General features: G+C 40.7%; 1 protein-coding gene across 24 annotated transcripts in view; it reads left to right on the forward strand.

Annotated features, from left to right (window-relative positions):
• The window catches only part of RIMS2 (regulating synaptic membrane exocytosis 2), a 349,417-nt gene that overhangs the window by 282,281 nt on the left and 46,351 nt on the right, over window positions 1-20,785 (forward strand). For 12 of the 24 annotated variants that reach the window (XM_081204281.1, XM_081204291.1, XM_081204290.1 and 9 more), the window contains one exon: window positions 8,816-8,988. The exons of 9 other annotated variants lie outside the window; for them this stretch is intronic. In XM_081204281.1, coding sequence (XP_081060407.1) covers window positions 8,816-8,988 — 173 coding nt within the window. Of the gene's footprint in view, window positions 1-8,815; window positions 8,989-11,032; window positions 11,279-20,785 lie in introns of all 24 variants that reach the window. 3 more of the 24 variants (XM_081204271.1, XM_081204282.1, XM_081204289.1) reach the window with 1 other exon arrangement.

The raw sequence follows: 20,785 nt of genomic DNA on the forward strand, positions 1-20,785 counted from the left end.
CATTCATGAAGCAAATGAGAAAGTAGATATCTGAGCCTTCTATGTGCAGGTAGCAGCACTACAATGGTAGTGAGATTTTTTGCCCTTGCAGAAGTAGTCAGGTCAAAACAAACAACCTGGAAAGCAGAGCATTTAGGACTAATTTGTGTGTTACATGGATCTCTGAAGTGTTGGTGTGGGAGAAGAATTATATTTCATTTGAGACCAACCTGCTTAAGAAAGATCATGACCTTTCTGATGGCTATGTAGCCTAAAATCAGATGGGAACTGTGCAGTTTGACAGCCAAGGGAGACCTATCCATGGCATTCATAATTGTTGTTGTTTTTTGTATGCTTCTGAACTGCTCTGGGACTAAGAAAAGGGCAGTTTACCTGGTGTCAAAATCAAATCTCAATGAAAATGTCTCCAGACTATGCCAAAGAAATTGCTGACCAAAGGTGAAATTTTAACAGAGCTGAGAGACTAGTCAATAAAACTAGTTTTTGCCCCTCTCAGACAGAGGACAGATATCATGAGACAAATGTGCAGATATCATGGGACAAATATGTCCTTCAGGAACTCTGGCGAGGCTGTATACTTCCTTGACTCTGTTGAAGGACCTGAACCTGATGAAGAATGAAAATAACATTACAAGTTTGTTTATTACTGCACCTGTCTTTTAGCTCCTATACTGCATGGACAAGTTGCAAAACCTCTCTGGTGTCTTCTTCACAGAAAAAAAATATATGTTCCTCATCCGACCCATCTCATTGGAAGTGAGACCCTCTGCTGTCAGAACAGGCAGGAAGGGAGAAACTTGGTGTAGTTCATCCTGGAGTCTTGTTTGGCAGTCTCTCTGATTTCTTTTGGGTATTCTGTGAAGTCCTAGGCTTGTTAGTGTGCTTCAGCTTCCATCTGAGGGTCTTTCTCCCTGTTGTTTCTATACTTTCCAGTACCTTAAAGTTCTGTTTTCCTATACATCTATATCTATGTTTCTCTAGGTCCTTGAGCTTTGAAAGTAATGAGGCTGCTGTAAATGGAATATTTTATAATGCACAGATATAAGACAAATCTTGGAGCCTGTGTGTGGTCATACAGTCAACCTATGGTGTTTGTGACTAAACTCAAGCAATAAATTCCTTTCATTGTCCCTTTAGAACAATAGCTGTTTGGTCCTGTTGTACTTTTTAAAAGAAAAAAGAAACCCTTAATTTATATTTATTGGAGAGCAACCCAATCAAACCTGGTGTACCTTACTTCTGAATAGACCTGCACAAGACTGGGAGTTTAGCCATGTGAAAAAAGTGAAACAGGACATTTTTTATTCTCTGTTACTTACTCCAGAACATCACTGGTTGTGGCTCCACTCACCACCAGCATGCAGGGCTCAATAGGCTACCCCCCAAAAATGTGGATCTTGAAAGGGAAAAGGAGGGCCAAACCCTGAATTTAGTGTTCTTTGTGAAAAAATAATAATTTAAACCAAGGGGGAAATTGCATGCTGCCTCTAGACATCGTGCCTCCCCACCTCTGAAATGTATTCCCAGCTTTCTGTTTGTTCAACATGTCCTGAAGACCACTACTTCCCATTGCAGGGAAATGAGTGCTAATAAAAAGTAATGATGATACCATTGACCTAGCCACTTACCACGCCCATCCATGTTCACATAAAACTATGCAAAATATATGAACAACTATAGCATACCATTAACAAATTCTAGACCTGCGTGTTGATGAAGGAATTGGGAAACCACCAAAAATGTTGCTCACACAACTGAATGCCTAACTGATCTAGCCTTAGGAGATCAGCAGCAGTATATTATATGGAAGTTGTTTTAATTTGGTTGTGTACTTTTTGATACTTTTTATTGTTTACTTTTATTCTGCTTGTGATTATGTGTTTTTTCATGTCTTAAGCTGCCTTAAGCATGGTTTTAACTGTGGAAAGGCAGCATACATATAAAATTATGTATGTATGTATTAGGGTGCTCTAGCAACTTTGCAACTATGTTCATCAACTGCAAACATCAGGTTTTTTTCAGAATTTGTGTATTTGCCATCATATAATTTCATATCCAATGACAAATAATGAAAAATCAAGATTGAAATGCAGCATTTAAACTTGTCACAGAGAGTAGACCCCTCAGAACTCTCCAGTTCATTCCTGAACCTGGTATAACAGTATTTTATTAGGAGCCGAACTTATGCCAGGATCTTCAAATGGAACATCTTGTAGAACTAAGAATAAAACTGGGTCATTGCCATTTGCTTGAATGGTAATTAGTAGAGAGGTTCGACAATTTTGGCATCTGTTGTATGTAGGTGGAGAGAGAGAGCAAGTTCTGCTTTAAATGTGCAGTCATGAAACAGTATACCTTGAGCTCGAATGCCATCTAAAAATAAAGAACAAAACTACTTTTAATAGAAAGCAGGAAGTGCTTCTTCAAGTACAATTGTCATTAAATATGTAATAGTTGCTACCACAACTGCATATCTATATACAAAGTGCCTTGTAACTGGAATATGAAATAATGGCTGATGGTCAGATTTCATTACAGGTAGTAAGTGCTGGCTTCAAAACATTACTAATATATATTTAGGAGGCGAAATAATTTTTTAAATGTCAAATTCAGAACATATATCGGGAATGCTATCTGTGAGGAAAATGTTATCACTGAGAGTATTGTACTTTTCACCAGGGTTTGGTCTAAAAAAGGTCTTCCCAACCTGTTGACCTCCAGATGTTTTGGAGTATAGGTCCCCAATATTCACAGGAAGTATGGGCAGTAGTCATGAATGATGGGAGTTTTGGAAGGCGCATCTGGAGGGAAATTACAGGCCAATATAGATTAATGTCTGTCCCCTGAAAACTGGTAAAAAAACATTGTCAAAGATAATATAACCAAGCATATAGAAGAACAAGCCTTACTGAAACAGAGCCAGCATGACTTCCGCAGGGGCAAGCCCAGTCTCATGAACTATTAGAGTTCTTTTAGAGTGTCAACAAGCATACAGCTAGAGGTGATCCAGTTGACATAGTAGACTCTTACTTTCAAAAAACTTTGGACTAAGTACCTCACCAAAAACTCTTCAGTAAGTTTTGCAGTCGAAGAAGGGAAGAAGTTCTATTGTGGCTCAGGAATGGGTTGCAGGAAGCAAATAATGGAGACAAGTGAAATTTCAAGTCCCCCCAAGGATCTGCATTGAGACCTGTGATTTTTTAACCAGATTGTTAATAAATGATCTGGAGTTAGGAGTGAACAGTGAGGCGGCCACGTTTGCTTATGATATTAAATTGCTCAGGGTTGTTCAAACAAAAAGAGATTGCAAAAAGCTCCGAAAGGAGCTCTCCAACCTGACTGAATGGGTGGTAAAATGGCAAATGCGATTCGGTGTATATAAATGTAAAGGGATGCATGTTGGGGCAAAAAAACCCCTTAATTTTACATACGGTATATGCTCATAGGATCTGAACTGACAGTGATGGACCAGGAAGAAGACATTGGGATCATAGCAGATAGTTCAGTGACTGTATCAAACCAGCATTCAGCAGCTGTGAAAAAAGCCAGTTTTCCATGCTAGGCTGTAACTGTAATTGGAATACTGTATACAGTTCTCGTCACTTCACCTCAAAAGAGATGTTGTAGTGTTGGGAGAAGTTCAGGTAGGGGTGACCAAAATGATCAAGGGGATGGCATGACTTCCCTATGAAGAAAGGCTGCAGCATTTGGGACTTCTTAGTTCAGAGAAAAGGAGAGTAAGATGTAAAATGAGAGAGGTTTATGCATGGCATGGAGAAAGTGGATAGAGAAAAGTTTTTCTCCCTCTCTGATAACACTAGAACTCATAGACATCCAATTGAGCTGAATGTTGGAAGATTCAGGACAGATAAAGGAAAGTAAGCGCTGCCTCCACACTTTGAGGCAGCAATGCTTCTGAATGCCAGTTGCTGCAAACCACGGGAGAAGAGCGTGCTCTTGGGCTTAAATCCTGCTTGTAGGGTTTCCCCCAGGCCAGTGGTTGGCCACTGTGAGAACAGGATGTTGGACTTAAACGGGCCATTGGCCTGATCCAGCAGGCTCCTCTTATGTGTCCACCCTACGATTCTGTTGTTTCAGGCTATAGATAAAAAGATGAAATGTCATCTTACTAGTGAACAAACTATTAAGAATATCACAAAAAAACGTTGGGTTACATCAGCAGAACAAAGGAGCCTTCAAATATTTAACTCCTCCTAGTAACTTGTATGCAAAGATAATGATCCAAGTTAATTAACGCTTTCCTACTAACTCTGTTAAAAGTTTACTATGAAACAAAGGGTCCACCTTGCTAAATTAAGAAGAAAAGCCATACCACTTTGGTGTGATTTTTTTTAAAAAATAGTGCTCATTTATTGGCTTAACTTCACATTACTGATTTCTGAGAAGATCAGATAGATACATATATGCACACCTAGATGTGTCATTTTTGTACCATATATTTGTTTTTACTTTTTGTATGATAGGTGCATTAAATGCTATCTCATTAATAATTCTTTATCTAGAATCTCACCTTCGGTTTAGCAGATTCCTCAGACTTACTGTACTTCCATGCTTGTTGTATATTGGCAGTGCTTTGGTATCAGGGTTTGGCATAGAAAAAATATATATATTTCAGCTCATAAATTTTAATACTTCTATAATAATTTCACACATTGAGTCCCTTGACAGCTGCTTGCATACTTCTCATTCCCTCCTAGAACAGATGATATATTGCTGATCATCTGATTGGGGCTATCCTGATCTGGGCTCCAGTGCCTTTGCTATGTTTATAGGCTGCTCTGCAAGAAAATATCAGGGCACCTGACACAGATGAATGAAAACAAATTAAAATTCAATGACAATAAGCACATACTAATAAAAATGTACCAAGCATAAAAGACCGAAGTAGCAAAGGCAAACAAAGCAAAACCCCACATCCAAACTAAACAAAGTTAAAAGACTTGTGGGGGGAGAGGAGAAGTCTTTACCTTGGACCACAATGACAAGCAAGCCTCTCTAGGTAAGGTGTTCTCTAGGCAGGGTGCCACTACTGTAAAGGCCCTTCAGTGACCAACTATCTGCATCTCACCCAGAAATGTACACACATTTGGTTCTTTAGCTAACCAAAATTACGTATGACAACTCCTGGCTTGGGGCAACTATACTATAGAATATTCTTAAAATGGGATACGATATCTTCATTGTATTAGACAAACATCAATTCTGTTTTCAGTTATAAAGTCCGACTTAGGCCTGGTTTGTTCATAGAACAAAATGATGTGAGAATGAGATAAGAAATAATTCAAGTGGTAGAGTGGACCCTATTAGTCGAGGTCATGTTTTTAATCCCCCCCCCCCCAACTTCCCTGGTTTAGAACCTTTCTCCCTGATGTGCTAGATGGGTTTTTGTTTTGTTTTTATTTGCATGAAAATTATTTATTATTTCTACCTGTGGGCCCATCCAAATGGTTATAGGGTGGGTTGCATAATATCACAATTAAAACAAGTATATGCTATATTAAAATCATAAAGTAAAACGACAAAGCTAACCGAATGGAGCACATCCACTCAAGCCTGAGCAAAGAGGTGTGCCTTAACCAATTGTCAAAAAAAGGATACAGTGATGCCGCAAGATGCCCCTGGGAGGAAATCATTCCACATCCTGGGGCCAATGCAGATAAGTCCCTCTCACGTGTTGCCTCCCCTCTAACCACAGGAGGCAGGGGCAGTGCTAACAGAGCCTTGCTGATTTTAACACCTGGGCAGATTGATTTGGGAGGAGCCCAAGTTGTTCAGGGATATATAGATGTATGTATGTGTATATGTACGTATGTATGTGTATATATGTATATATGTATATATATGCTTATGTGTTAACAACTTAAAATGGACTTGGTAATGGGTCTGTGTGTGGGAACAGCTATAGTGGCACAGCCCACCCGACTACCTCTGGATTCCATCACCTTATTCTGTTGCATATATAAATCATTTCCTAAAGTTTGGAGCAGCTTATATTTTTCATTTTCCCAGCAAACCTAAGAATGTAGTCATCCAAGAGATTAGCATGCCCTAACACCGCAGTTAGAACTTAATGTAATGTCTCCTCATAAACAGTGCTATTCAGTGAAGTCATTTCAGACATTTAAGCTGTGAGTCATCTTAAACTCTGTTCATGCAACCAAATGATAGAGTGAAAGCATGCATGGGGGAGCAGGAGTAACTCTTCTTTGCAGGGCCTTTGCGCATACAACTTGCACATGCACAGCTCTTTCTGAATCATGCAGAGACAGCCTACTGTATACAAACTGCATCCCTGAAAATTTGATGCAGAAGTCTCAGTGAATGCGTAGAAGCCTGTTACTATGTTCCTCCTCTATTCTGCATACACACTTTACCCTGTTTTGTTACATGAATAGTGTCATAGAGTAAACTAAGTGACCAAGGGATGAATACGGCTGTGATAAACAGCCATCACACATAATGACTTCCTCAAAAGAATCCTATGAGCTCTGCTACAAAGTAGGGATTTAAACTTGAGCCTGCTATATCAAATAGCAACATATCCCACCCCATGGCCAGCAATTGCAAGCTTAAATATAGTTGCTTTATTTAACTCTATTTTCTATTTTCTACCCATTGGGCTGTATTCAGCTACCGCATCCCAACAGTACTGGAGAGCCAGTATGGTGTAGTGGTTAAGAGCGGTAGTCTCGTAATCTGGTGAACCGGGTTCTCTTCTCCGCTCCTCCACATGCAGCTGCTGGGTGGCCTTGGGCCAGTCACACTTCTCTGAAGTCTCTCAGCCCCACTCACCTCACAGAGTGTTTGTTGTGGGGGAAGAAGGGAAAGGAGAATGTTAGCCGCTTTGAGACTCCCTAGGGTAGTGATAAAGCGGGATATCAAATCCAAACTCCTCTTCTTCTTCTTCTACAAGGAATTCCACTTGACAGCTGAACTTTCCCTCTTCTTCTCACCTCCGCACACACACTGCACCTTCTCTAATTCTGCTCCAAAGAGTTATAGAAACCCCTAAAACTGGTTTAGGGAGTGTGGGGGGTCAAGGAGAGGGGGAGGGGATGTTCCATTGCGCAAGCAGAATTCCTTGAGCCAATGTAGCAAGATACTTAATGTGACTTTGAATTCCACCCTTAATTTTTAGCACTTGGCATAAAGAATAGGTGGCTGAAGAAACCCAAGAAACAGAGGGTATAACAAGCTGCATGTGTGCATTTGTGTTTGAGAGACACAGTGTCTTATACCCTTAAATACAAATGGCAGTCACAGATTGTATTCACATGTAATGCTTAATCCAGACAGTGGCTTACCATGAAGATGCAGGTTCCCAGGGAGGAAATGACAGCTGGTTTGTTCCTCCTCCCTGCTCCTTTTAGTTCAGTTATATGGTACAGCCAAGGTTTGGGTAGCATGTTGTCTGAACCCTGGATTATAGATATGTTTTGTTCTCCTTCATCACAATCTGCAACCAAGGTAGATTGTTCAGCCAAATTCTTTATGCGGCAAAAAATTATGAAGCTCTATTTGAGGAGCAAAAGAACTTGCGGTGACCCTTGAGATGTCGAGCTGTTTGCTGTTGGGCAGGGTTGTTTCGTTGGCAGCTGACAGTTTGGATGTAGCCCCAAAAGCAATTTGAGCTGGCCCCTGGTGTCCCTACCAAATTAAATCAAGCTTTGGTTGAGCTTGCTTCACCTGTAAGGAAAATGAAAAAAAGGCTTGCAACTGAAAGGAATGTCACACTTTCATGTTATACTTTTGGAATTCGTCATACTCTACCTATGCCTGGGCGCATGCAGAGGTGAATTTAGGGGAGCGCAAACGGTTCATCTGCACTGGGCACCGAGCCAAGAGGGCAGCATGGGGTACCGCAACAGTGACTTAGAACAGAGCACAAGAGTGCCAAATTTTGGCATCGCACAGGGTGCTGCTGAAATTTGAAAGTCCAAAGTCCACCATTGACACATGGTCCTTGATTATTATACCTCACTGTAAAAAGAAGTTGGCAGTGTTTTTTATGGACCATGTAAGGAGATCAGTTTGTGGGCAAAATAGATTCCCAGCTGCCTGTATACTCTTTTGAGAATATGGCACTTCCTTAGAATATTGAAGTTGTGTGGCCTAAGACACTGAATTACTGAGTGCCGATTATGCATTTAGCATAGACATAGAAGCAGTGTATAAAACTTGAAGCTGTGCTACACAGATGCTGTGGTGCACAAAGTTTTAAAAATATATATATAAAAAAAGAATTGTCACAGCTACATTTATTTTTTTAAAATGGAAGTATTGATGAAACAGTATATAATAACCTAAAAACACCACAGGCCCTTTATCATGTACTGACATTTTGTTTGCATTTAGGGGGTTAAATGTATAAATGCATTGGAACTGGTTGTTTTTTTTCATTGTAGTGCATATCCCACACATTTCAGGTTTTGCAGGGTTTCTGCACAAGGACTAAAACTGTTTATGGTAAAAAACAATAAGTAGTAGCTCTATGGATCATTTAGCTGTTATATCATTCAACTTGTTTTAGTTTGAATTGCATTTTTTATTTTATCGAAGCCATTCTGAGCACTTGGAAGCTCTCTTGGAATGTTTAAAGTAAACAAAATGCAATAAATTTCTGTGTGAGGTTCTGCAATTGCGGTAATTGCTGAATAAATAGAATCCTCCCTATTCTGCAAGAGCTTTATGAAACTGGCAGCAACAGTACTGGTACAGAGAAGTTGTAAGCAGTTGTTTGACTGTGGCTACATAGACTAAATTTGTACACTCATCTGTATACTCATTTTTACAGTATCGACCAGGGCGGGACCCTCAACGAGGCTCTGACAATGTTTCTAACAAGTCTTCAGACAGCGATGTAAGCGACGTGTCGGCTGTATCGAGGACCAGTAGCGCTTCCCGCTTCAGCAGCACTAGCTATATGTCTGTACAGTCAGAAAGACCAAGAGGGAACAAGAAAATTAGGTAAGAAACTGTAAAGTTGACCACTTCCAACAGAGCTTTCCAAACTGTGTGTTGCGACACATTAGAGTGTTGACTGCAGTGCGTGGGTGTGTCGCACGAACACTCCCTTCGCTCCTCCTGGGGCTGGAAAGGGGTTAGTTTAGCCTCCAGTTTGCTAGTAAGACTGAATTGCTGTGTCGGGAAATGATGCATGTCTAAAAGTGTGTTGCGAACATGAAAAGTTTGGAAAGCTCTGACTTACAAGGTTGTATTTTTGAACAGCAGATCAACTTTCCACGGATTCCACTTGGTTCAAGTAACACAGTTCCCAAAAGATTTTTAAAAATCTTATGCTAGTTTTCTGCGACAGTGGAGTGTTTTCCTGGATTGAAAATGAACCTATTATTGACAATTCAAGCCAGTATTTAAAGTCAGTTATTGTACTTTACAGATATTAGAAATTCATTTATACATCTTAGTAGCTGCATTCGATAAGTCTACGTCATGGAGCTATAGAAACAACCTACTGTAGATCTAGTACATTAATGACCTTACTGTGGGATGTGGTGAGGAAAACATGAAATGTTTGCATGTTCATGGCATGCCTACAGCATAATGTGATATATAGCCTCCTCTGTCAAAAAAGGAAGATTACACAAACATGCGCAGCTGATCACAAGTGTTCACATTCCTCCAAACCAACTAAGGAGCTATGAACCGTAGGTCTGTAGTTTAGACATTGGCCCATGGGTGGCCAACTCCACAATTAAAGAGACTATTGGAATTGCCATAAAAGGCTTGTGTGCTTTAAAATGTATTTTTAAAAAAGTAACAGGGAAAAGGAAGTAAGTTGTGATTGAGGGGTTTCAAAAAAAATTCAGGATTTTTTTTCCAGGATTGCACAGAACAGCCAAGACAGAGGCCATTTTTAATCCTCCCTTTCATGACTAGAGTAGCTTTAGCATTTCATAACCCTTCAAATCTCTTTGCATCTTTTGATTAATCACACCCATTTATATGATTCTCCCCTTCCCTTAAATATGTGTTATATATACCCCTGTATATATAACACATCTTTAACCATTCTGCAAAGGATTGACTGATGATAACGACTGACTGTATGATCAATTCATACAGTTATCCAAATTGCCAAGGCAGTTTCCCATTAGCTAGTAATCAGAAATTTGAACTATATCTGCGCTGCTTCTCCTTTGCTGACCAGTGAGGAAATTAAGTACTGTGCTGGCTTAGTGATATGTGCAAACGAGTTTTTGTGTTTTGTATCTTTTTTCAACAAGTCATGAGAGGAAGCCAAGAGCAAGGCTTGAAACTGTGACTTGTTATAACATGTAAAGTGGCCCATTGTTATAATAGCTAGACATAGGCAGTCCAAAGGATGAGTTGCTTGTGTGCTGCTGACAAACAAGCAGTCTCTCGTGAGAAGGAAAGATTAGCAGTAGCAGCCAGGAAAGTTGACTCAGCACTCCATCAGTAACCTTCAAGCAACCCCAGGGGCAGTGGACTAGAAACAAGTGACTGCCTCTTAGCAGAATCTAGCACAGAATGGATGCTGGGTTGTGAAAATTTCATTTCCACTTCTCATACTTACATTGACTTTCAGAATGACAAGCTGGAATGGGTGCATGTACGCTTGCAGAATGCAAGCTGAATTTCCATGCATAAATGTGCACATATATGTGCAATACACACACATACACACACACACACACGGTTAACTGCTAGGAAACTACCCATACTAATTTTAAAAGAACTAATTTTGAGTATTGTTTATTTTCGTTTAGCTTATTGCACAATATATCTGCCCTTTAGTTACTCCTAGAAAAACTGACTATACCTTTATCATTACCTAGACTATGCCAAGTAATTAACAAGCATGCTTTTTTTTGTCATCGTGGCATAATTCCATTTGTTGTATGATTTGTCAATTCATTTTCTTTTGCCCCTTAGTGAATGCATGTTTCGCTTCTGTCCACTCGTCCTAACAAGCTTCTGTCTTCTTTTTTGTTTATTTGCATGCTTCCTCAATTTTCGTTAACTTTGGAAGATCAAGTGAGGAAAGAAAAGAGGGAGGGGAGGGGGAGATATTCCCTGAGGAAGATGAGGAGAATCAGGATCTTGAGAAAAAGGAGGATGAAAAAGGGGAAGGGGAAGAGGTGACAGAGAACTGTGATAAGGAGGAGAACAAAGAAGCAGAAGAGAATGAAGGGACCCAAGATGAGCAAACTGAGGAAGGGACAGAAACAAAAAATAAAGAGGATTTGCAAAGGCGATACTCACAAGATGATCTCAGGTAAAACAGATCCCCGTAACATTGCTTCCCTCATGACTTGACCCTATTCCTTGCTTGCCCTCCATCACTCACAGTAGCTTGTTGTTTATACTCCCTTTGTCCTGCAATTATTTTTAATTTCAGCCATAATGTTTTAATAGTTGAGTTTAGTGGACTGCTTTTGCAAACAAAATTATGAATTATAGCCACGTATAGCTTGCTGTATAGCCTACCAGTTCTGAACTAGTCATCCTTGGTTCAAATCAAGCATCCTTGGTTCAAATCAGCATCCTTGGTTCAAATCAGCCACTCATGAAAGTAATTTTCAGCCAACTCCAGAGTTTTCTTAAACTCTGCTGTCAACAGAATACAGTATATATTCACCCTAACAATGGGTGGTTTGATCTTCACGCACAGCAACACCATGAATGAGTGCAATGTGTTCCTCTTCCAGGGGCTTTTTAGTGCCCTCCATAATGGCTGGTATTTCATTAGTAGGGACAATAATACTTGATTGTTTTAAGAATTCACTACTGAATGGTGCATGCGGAGTCTTGAACTAGTTTGGGTAACGTGCTATAGAAAATGCTGAGTACTATTATTAGTACTACAGTACTGAGGACAGGGATGTTACAGAAGTTTTTCATGTTCCAAACATTAACTACTTTAGATAATTCTTTTCCGGTGACATCACTACAAAGGAATATGTGCTTTGCCTAATATGTAAGAGAAGGGAACTATTGATCTTGCTCATCTGTATAGTAATCGTATTTGCGATACATAAGTAGATCTTAAAGTGCCTTTTCATTCCTGTAAGTTACCTCTATGTCACTCTGCTGTGTATAATAAATCCCATTGATTTTTATAGAACTATCACCCAGTGAGAAGTGTATGTGAACTCTGAGTACACTGCAGAAGGCTGAAATCATTCATTTTTAAATTACATTGGTGGTTTCTTGGTGTGTAAGTGGACAGTGCTGCATTTTTACAATATAGTTTCTGATGGTGTGAGTTTAAAGTACAAACTGGAGGGGAGTTCTCTCCCCCTCCTCACCTATCCCTACTACGCTTCCTTGTTTCCAGAAGCTGCATGTTAAGCCTTCCCCACTTCCCAAAACAAACTCCTTTCCTTCCCCTTGTAAAAGCAGATAGGCATGGCAGCAACGAAAAGGGGGGTTTTCCACTCTCTCCCTCTGAAGCTCTAGTGCACTAATTAGCAGCACACAATGGGAGCCCAATGGGGGATGTTGTTCCCCCATTATTGCGGATAGAACAACCTTCAGTAAAACTACATCACCCATGGGCCATGGGTTCCATTGCTCTAGTGTGCTACTAATGACTGCACAGGGCACTGGAGAGGGAAGGCAGGAGGGGAGACTCTCCCTCTCAGCTGTTTGCATCACTGCAATCATCTGCTTTTACAAGGGAAGGGAAGTGGGGAGTAAGGGTCAGGGCTCAAGGACTGGTGAAGTGGGCTTCTAGGGATAGCCAGGGCCAGTATGAATGGGAAGTCCTTTCCTCGCCAGCTAGGAAAAAGACTCCCTTGGAGAGTCCTCCTCAAGAGATTTGAGTGGAAGGTTTGAAGAGGCCCTGCTTTCCCATCCTTGGCATGTGGCAGTATCCAACCCCCCACCTTCTTGGTTTGAGGCATATCAGTGTGTCATTTTGCCTGAACTGTTAAACCACGGTTGCACTTGCTCTGCAAACAGGGAGTGAAAGCTAGGGTTTGATCCAGAGCTCAAATTATGGGGAAATGTACAAGCCCTTTCTGAAATCGAAAAGCCCCAAGCCCTGATTTCCCCCTGCCACTGAGACTAGTGAAGAGACTACAGCCATGGACAGGGAATCATCATAAGAACAAAGCAAGTTTTGTTTTTTGTTTTTTAAAAAAAGTTAGATTTTATCTTAAGCTAAAATGAAAATCAGTCTTCGGGTTAGAGAAGCCTTTTCACCTATTTAAAGTGTTTGTACTGTTTCTTCAATGAACACTTCAGTGAGTCAAGCCGTGGCAGCAAAGTAATTCGTAGCATTTATGCTTTAGGAATTCTACTTCCTACGCTGATTATTTTTTGTTTCTAAGTCATAATTATTCCATTAAATTGGACATTTTTACATCCCACTGTCATCTCTTTATTCTTATCTGTGTTCTTCTACTTTGCCGTCACAAGCATTTTATAACTGACATTTTCCTTGATTCAGAATATTTTTTTTTTACTCCCACGCCATGCGGAGCTAAGCAAGGTTTTAGTGTGTCTTCCAAACCTGGGCTCAGGTTAGTGAGGAGCCTGGATTCTGGCAATGACAAGCTTAGCCAAATCTTGGCATGGCTTAGCTTAGCTTAGTACAAAGACATAGGGGTACAAAACTGGGGAGGAGCAAAATGCCTACAGCCTCCTCTCAAATGTTTGTGTGGTCCTGGTAAGGTATGGTTTGGCTTGCCATGACACGTGAACCAGACCTGTTCAATACAGTCTGCCTGACAAGTACCTTTTGAAAATAATTAACATACATAAAATATTTCATAGGTCCAATTCTTCACAAAGTTTCTATTAAAAACTCCCTAAAGTTAGGGGATAACTATATATTAAACAGGGGACACGGGTAGCTCTGTGGGTTAAACCACAGAGCCTAGGACTTGCCGATCAGAAAGTCAGTGGTTCAAATGCCCGCGATGGGGTGAGCTCCCATTGCTCGGTCCCTGCTCCTGCCAACCTAGCAGTTCGGAAGCACGTCAAAGTGCAAGTAGATAAATAGGTACCACTCCAGTGGGAAGGTAAACGGCGTTTCTGTGCACTTCTCTGGTTTGCCAGAAGCAGCTTAGTCATGCTGGCCACATGACCCGGAAGCTGTACGCCGGCTCCCTCGGCCAATAAAGCGAGATGAGTGCTGCAACCCCAGTCGGCCACAACTGGACCTAATGGTCAGGGTTCCCTTTACCTTTATACATTAAACACAAATAATAGAGATCTAATGCCATTTTTAAAAAGGGTAAAATTGAAACGCAGAAGTGGCATAAGGGAGAACCGGTGTGTTGTGCCCCTACCTGCCACTGCTCCTATCCCCCTGCTGCACCAAAGAAGAAGCTAGGTTGTTTAGTCACAGCTGCTGTCACTCATCTGAACATGACAGCGGACTGCAGACATAGCTAGAAGAGGAAGCTGTAGCATTGGATTCAGAAACTGCTGATAAACTGGAACCTTAGGGACAGTGGATGCTGCGTGAGAGGGGAGAAAAGAAATAGGAGAGTTTCAAAAAAGTAGAGAGAAGGAGTTGTGAGCTTAGACACTGTAGGTTTGAGTCTAGAAAGAAGAGCACCAGTCCAACATAACAGATATGGAAGATCTGAGATAACTCAAGGATCAGGGTGAAGAAAGCCATTGGCTTCTGTACCTTTTCTATAATACTGAATAAGGAATATGTGGCCTTGCAAAGGTTGTTGGACTCCATCAACCCCAGCTAGCATCACCAGTGATCAGGGATGATATGAGTTGTCATTCAGCAACATCTTTGAAACTGCAGCTTCCCTACCCCAGTTCTGTAACAAAGACCTTCTAGCAAGAAGTGAGTCAGAAGGGATATTAAACTACCTCTTGTCCCAGCAGGGCTTATAAAATGCTTCAACCGTTTCCTATCCTGCTGCTTCTCTGCTCCAGATCATTCCTCCTGAGCTGCTTTTCCTCCCGCAGGTTTCAAAAAGTGGGAAGAAGTAGTTTGAGAGAGTGATTTGGAGTACAGAAATGGCAGGTAAGAAACGCTCTGCCAAATTCTGGCCTCCCGAAGCTCTTTCTGTCTTGGTAGTGACAAACTGTGTACACATGTTTGCGTATAGCTAGGCCCAGTTATTTGTGGTTTATGTATAAGGTGAATGGCAAAGCTACATGTTCCATGAGGGGGTTGGGGCTTTCCCCATCTCTCAGCACACTGAGAGAGGACATTGTACATCCTTTCCCCTCCAGGCATAAAAACTGATTAGGGTGGTGGAGGACTTTTAGTTGAAAATAGATATGGTTAAGGAGGCATTCTCACTCTGTACTTGCTTAAAGTTGCAATGGCTGAAGTATATATATATATATTAAATCTGAAAACAAAGAATGATGGAAATTGCACACTCATAAAAATCAGTATAATGCATACCAGTTTTATTCCATGATTCCCCCCCCCCAATTAAAATCATACATGTTAACATTATGAAAAATAATACAAAATTATTCTAGGGCTAGGTTAATTGGCAATTACTTTATTTGTATAGGAAAAATCAAGTATAGTTTGATTTGTAGTGTTGTATCTTAATTTAGCTCACCCAAGGTATTCCTGGGTATTATAAAATCTAGCCATCCTGTAATGTTATTTCCATACTCATTATCACTCTGCTTCTCCATAACAGAATTTATATTAGATGTTCCTTAACTTCTGGTGTGGTTGCTAATTAGAGAAATCTTCTCCTCAGCAAGCTTTTAATTTATTGAATAAAACTGGTCAACCATGTCTCTTCTTACCCTACAGCTGTGTCATGATTTTTCTTTATCTTGGATATTTTTGACAATTCATTGCCTCCAATGTGAATCACTGTGAAAATAGCTTTTTCTATATTATTTATCTCATTTTTATGACATGATTAAAAATTCTCCTTTTTGCAGTTTGCTTTCAGGGTCATGTTGGATTTAAAACACAGCTGAATGCCTTACTTCCATTTCTTGATTTTAATATTTATTACTAGCTTTAAGCAGGGTTGTATTCTTCTTTCTCCTGATTCTGAAAATCACTTAGGGGTGAACATAAATTCAATTGGAGTTGAACTCATGATTAAAGTTATCTAACTCAATTACATATCCCTAAGCACATAATTTTAGTCACTCTTCTAAAGCATGGGTGGCTTTTTGTTTCATTTTTTGTTTTGCAGAGTAGTACTGCCTGTAAAAGGCTAATTAATGGCAGCAACATTGTCATTGACACTCCATTAAAAATGTGGATGTTTATTTGACAAGCTGAGCCAGAAAGACTGCTCACTTTATGGCTTGAATGATTTACTGCCTGATAAGTTGTTCAGCCTCTCAGGTCATTTACTTGGTATTTTCAGATTTAACTGAGACGTTATTTTCAGTTTAATTTGAGACCTGGCCTTTATCTGGGAGGAAGCTCCCTGATTATCAGGCTGTAAGTGCAGTAGGGCTATAGCTAAATAACCACTGTAGCACTTCTGAATACTAACTGATTAGGTTACATGTCACCTATGTTAGGTGTGATTTTAAGGTCTCAAAACTTTTGATCCTTGTTTGCGTTAAGGTTCTTATTACCTAATTCTTATTATAAATTCTAGTCCTTATTCTGACACAATGCCAGCTAAGCACAGATGAATGAGCAATTGTACAGGTTCCAGGAGAAGTGATCACACTTGCTTTGTTCCTCCCTGGTTGTTCTGCACTAAGTTAAGCCATGGCTTGGGTTAGTATGTCGTCCAAACCAGGGCTCATGGTTTAACTCTCCCAGACAATCCACAAGCTGTAAACTGTAGGACAAACCATGGTTGCAGCTTGCGGTTTGCTTGGACAGAACTAAACTATGAGCTGTGGTTCAGATGGCACACTAAGCCAAACCATGGCTTAGCTCAGTGCAGCATAGCAGCAGAATGACCAGAGGAGGAGCAAAGTGGTCACAGTCTCTCATCCAGCAGCCCAAATGGTTGCCTGTTCACACTAAGTCATGGTTTGGCTTAGCGTTTTGCATGAACCAGACCCTAGTTTGCATAAATGTATAACACAATGGAAGGGACGTGGGTGGCACTGTGGGTTAAACCACAGAGCCTAGAACTTGCCGATCAGAAGGTCAGCGGTTCGAATCCCCGCGGCGGGGTGAGCTCCCGTTGCTCGGTCCCTGCTCCTGCCAACCTAGCAGTTCGAAAGCACCTCAAAGTGCAAGTAGATAAATAGGTACCGCTCCGGTGGGAAGGTAAACGGCGTTTCCGTGCGCTGCTCTTGTTCACCAGAAGCAGCTTAGTCATGCTGGCCACATGACCCGGAAGCTGTACGCTGGCTGCCTCGGCCAATAAAGCGAGATGAGCGCCGTAACCCCAGAGTTGGTCACGACTGGACCTAATGGTCAGGGGCCCCTTTACCTTTATAACACAATGGAATCCAAACTACATTTCTAAGATGAGGAAATGTGTTTTTCAGGTAATAATAGCATTATTTTGAGCCAGGGTTTGTCAAATGTTCTACTAAGCCAGGCTTTGCAGGCAGAGAGCCCTGGTTCAGTCCCCAGCAGGTATTTGAAACGGAGAGTGTTTCTTGTGGGATCTGTGTTGTTTACTCATGCAAGGCCTTTTTTGACAACACTGCTGTCAAAATGCTATTCTGTATTCACCCTGCCCCATTTCATTAGGATAATTTATCTTCCCATAGAAAATCTGAGAAGTTAAATCAAGTTGTTGCCAACAACATTTGAAGGACGCATTTGCAGTATGAAGAATAGGCCACTGTGAGAACAGGATGCTGAACTGGATGAGTCATTGGCCTGATCCAGCAGGCTTTTCTTATGTTCCTATGAAGCCCCTGTCTGGAAGTGCCCTGAATCCCTGAAGAGAACCGCTGCCAGTCAGTGCAGACCAGGGTCTAGTAGGAGGTAGTTAGGTAGATCTCTGGTTTGCAGTAGCTCAGCAAAAGTTTCTGACACCCAGTTATTTTTATAGTAACAACAACAAAAAGGCTCCCTCTTCCTCCAGACTAAGACTTCTGAAAAGAAGCGAGGTTGGGGGGAAACCAGGACTGGATTTTTCTGTGACTTGACTGTGATCTTATTTTCAATACATAATACTAATTCCTGGTTCAGAGGCACACTATTCCTTAATTCTGAGGATGTGTCTGCCCCTGTCCTCAGGCTAATATTTTGACTGGCTCTGATTGGTGGCCCTTTGGGGTTTTAGTGAAAAACAAAGTAGCTCTCATAAGCCTAAAGTCCCCCACACCTGGTGGCTGAACTAGAACACTACATTACTGAGCTTGATGGACCAATGGTCCCAATCAGTCTATGACAGCTTCCTTTCAGAGGGGAATATTATATAGACTGCAGATGGGACTCACATGCATATAGAGACATTCCCTGCACATACAAAATAAATGTGTCAGGGGGAGAGGCTAGACTAGAACTTTTCTCCCAGGCATTAAGTTGTCTTTGAAGGAGAAAATATTTTATATGTAGGACTATTCAATCATATGAGTCCATAACTGCAGTCTTTGTTCAGGTCAGACACAGGTTTGTCACCTCCATGAGAAATAAAGCCTATTAATCTGATCAGTTTTTATCCAAGGGAGGGCTTAAGATTTTTATAGTTTAAAAACCGACACTGTCCCTTTCCTTTGATACCAATAGGCCAATGAAAACACATACAGTATACTGGGTGGAAAAGTAGCTTCTGCTGCATAATTGTTCTGAACATGCCGTTATCATTCACATTGTTTGACTAATCAATGAAAGAAATGCTTCTCTGACTAGGAGATAGGGCTTGTGTTAAAACCTCTATTAAGAAATCTTCAGAGGTCTGTTCATTTGATGAGTCATAACTCAGATTAAAATTTATTTCCATAGCAACTAAAAATCATTCGTTCCTTCCCTAGAAACCACCAGAGTACATCAGTGCATTAATATATGCATTCCCTGTTTTTCTTGAAGATGGAGAAATACACTTTTGAGGAGTACAGTTCTGGTTACCACACCTCACAAAGGCTAGTGTAGTACTGGAAAAGGTTCAGAAAAGGGCTACCGAAACGATCAAGGGGGTGGAGCAACTTCCTTATGAAGAAAGGTTAAAACATTTGGGGCTTTGCAGTTTAGAGAAAAGACAAGGAAGATGGAGGTGTGTACAATTGAGCATGGTGTGGAGATGCCAGCACTGCCGCAAGGTGCTGATGTTAGGGTGAGGGCAGTGTCAGTGCTGGCGGCAAGTTCACATCTTCCTGGAGCAGCAGGGAGTGGGGCGATTTCCTGGTAGCAGCACCAAATGGAGTGGATTTTGTGGTCTGTGCATGTGTACTGGTTGGCACCAGCCTGTTAAGGACATACATATGTCAGCTGGTATACATGCACCAAACATGCCCAGAGCTCTACTCAGCACCACAGTTCACCCCACTAAACAAAGCATAGCAAGAACAAAAACCAACTTACATGAATTTCTCAATGCAGCTTTCCACAGAAGCATGATATTTGTTACTTAAAACCCAAGAGGAAAGAGTGGTATATAAGTATGATTTAGTTCCCTGGCCTTGTACTTAGCCACTGCTTCACTGTGGGTAACGTTCCTGGTTCAGACCTCTACCTAGGTGGCAGAAGCTGTTCTCTGACTCCTAATCCTACCTAAGGTATGTCAAAGTGTTCCATTGAATATGTTTCTGCCCCAAAACAGTGGTCGCTTTGAAACCATCCTCTGATAACCAGCATGGGAATATTGTCCTGTTGATGCACCATTATATTGTGCAAGAGATAGCTAGGGAATTTGCATATGGCACAGTAAGATGATGTTGACAGGTGTGAGTTGAGAAGCTGCTGTGTTCACACTCTGAGTGCATTTCTTTGGGAATGGAGCCATAGTGAATTTGGCATTTTCCCAGTTTCGGGTACCACCTAGTCTACCAGAGTTAGATCAGTATGGGGATTTATGTATACGTGTGGGCTTCCATCCTGTTTAAGGAAGCTTCTTGTTCACACATGTGCATGTCTTGTGTGTGGCACCATTCAAAGAAAATAAAGATGTTGAACGTGTTGAACTTCATGAATGGTCCACATAAAGTCACCTTTCCACCCACTTTCACATTCAGAGCTCATATTCTGTATTTCTATATTGCTAAATTTGATTTCTGAACCAAGGAGGAAGATTGTGCTGATTGGTTTATGGCTACTGATGGATGGGAGGGGAGCCTGCTCCCCAGTGCTTGATGTTACATTCAAAACGTTTCTGGAAAAGTATGGAACTATGGGTAGCTGATATGGCAAACAGATATACTTGCCTGGTATAATTATAATACAGTAACACTCAACTATAATATCAGAATAAAGCAAGTCTTTCACTAATAAGAAATTGCATCTTCAGGCAATAATTTGGTGCAAACCCTAAAATGGTTCTGTGAAGGATTTGAAGCTTAAACATTTTGGCTGAGAAAGGGCCTGTGTTTTGTTTCACTCCTCCTGCCTAAACAGTATGTTTCTTAATATGTGGAATCTTGTTTAGTAGTAGATTGTACAAATGAAAATATATAATCAGTGGATCAGCGTTTAAGTTTTTTTTTTTAATTAAAAAAATCAACATTAAATTCTGGAATAAAAATATAACAACATGTACTGTATAATTCTCAGATTTTATTGTGTAGCAGAAAAGTGTCTTTACAGTTTGACAAACTGTGTGTAAACAAAATGCTATAATAATGCCAGCAAACCAATACTTTCAGTAAGATTTACAGAGAAAGACAAGTACAATCAGGTACTAACAATAGCATGAAACTGAAAGTTTTCCTTTTCTCCTGCTAATCAAAGCTAACTACC

Source organism: Podarcis bocagei, assembly GCF_964188305.1.
Source record: "Podarcis bocagei genome assembly, chromosome: 8".
Taxonomy (NCBI): Eukaryota; Metazoa; Chordata; class Lepidosauria; order Squamata; family Lacertidae; genus Podarcis; species Podarcis bocagei.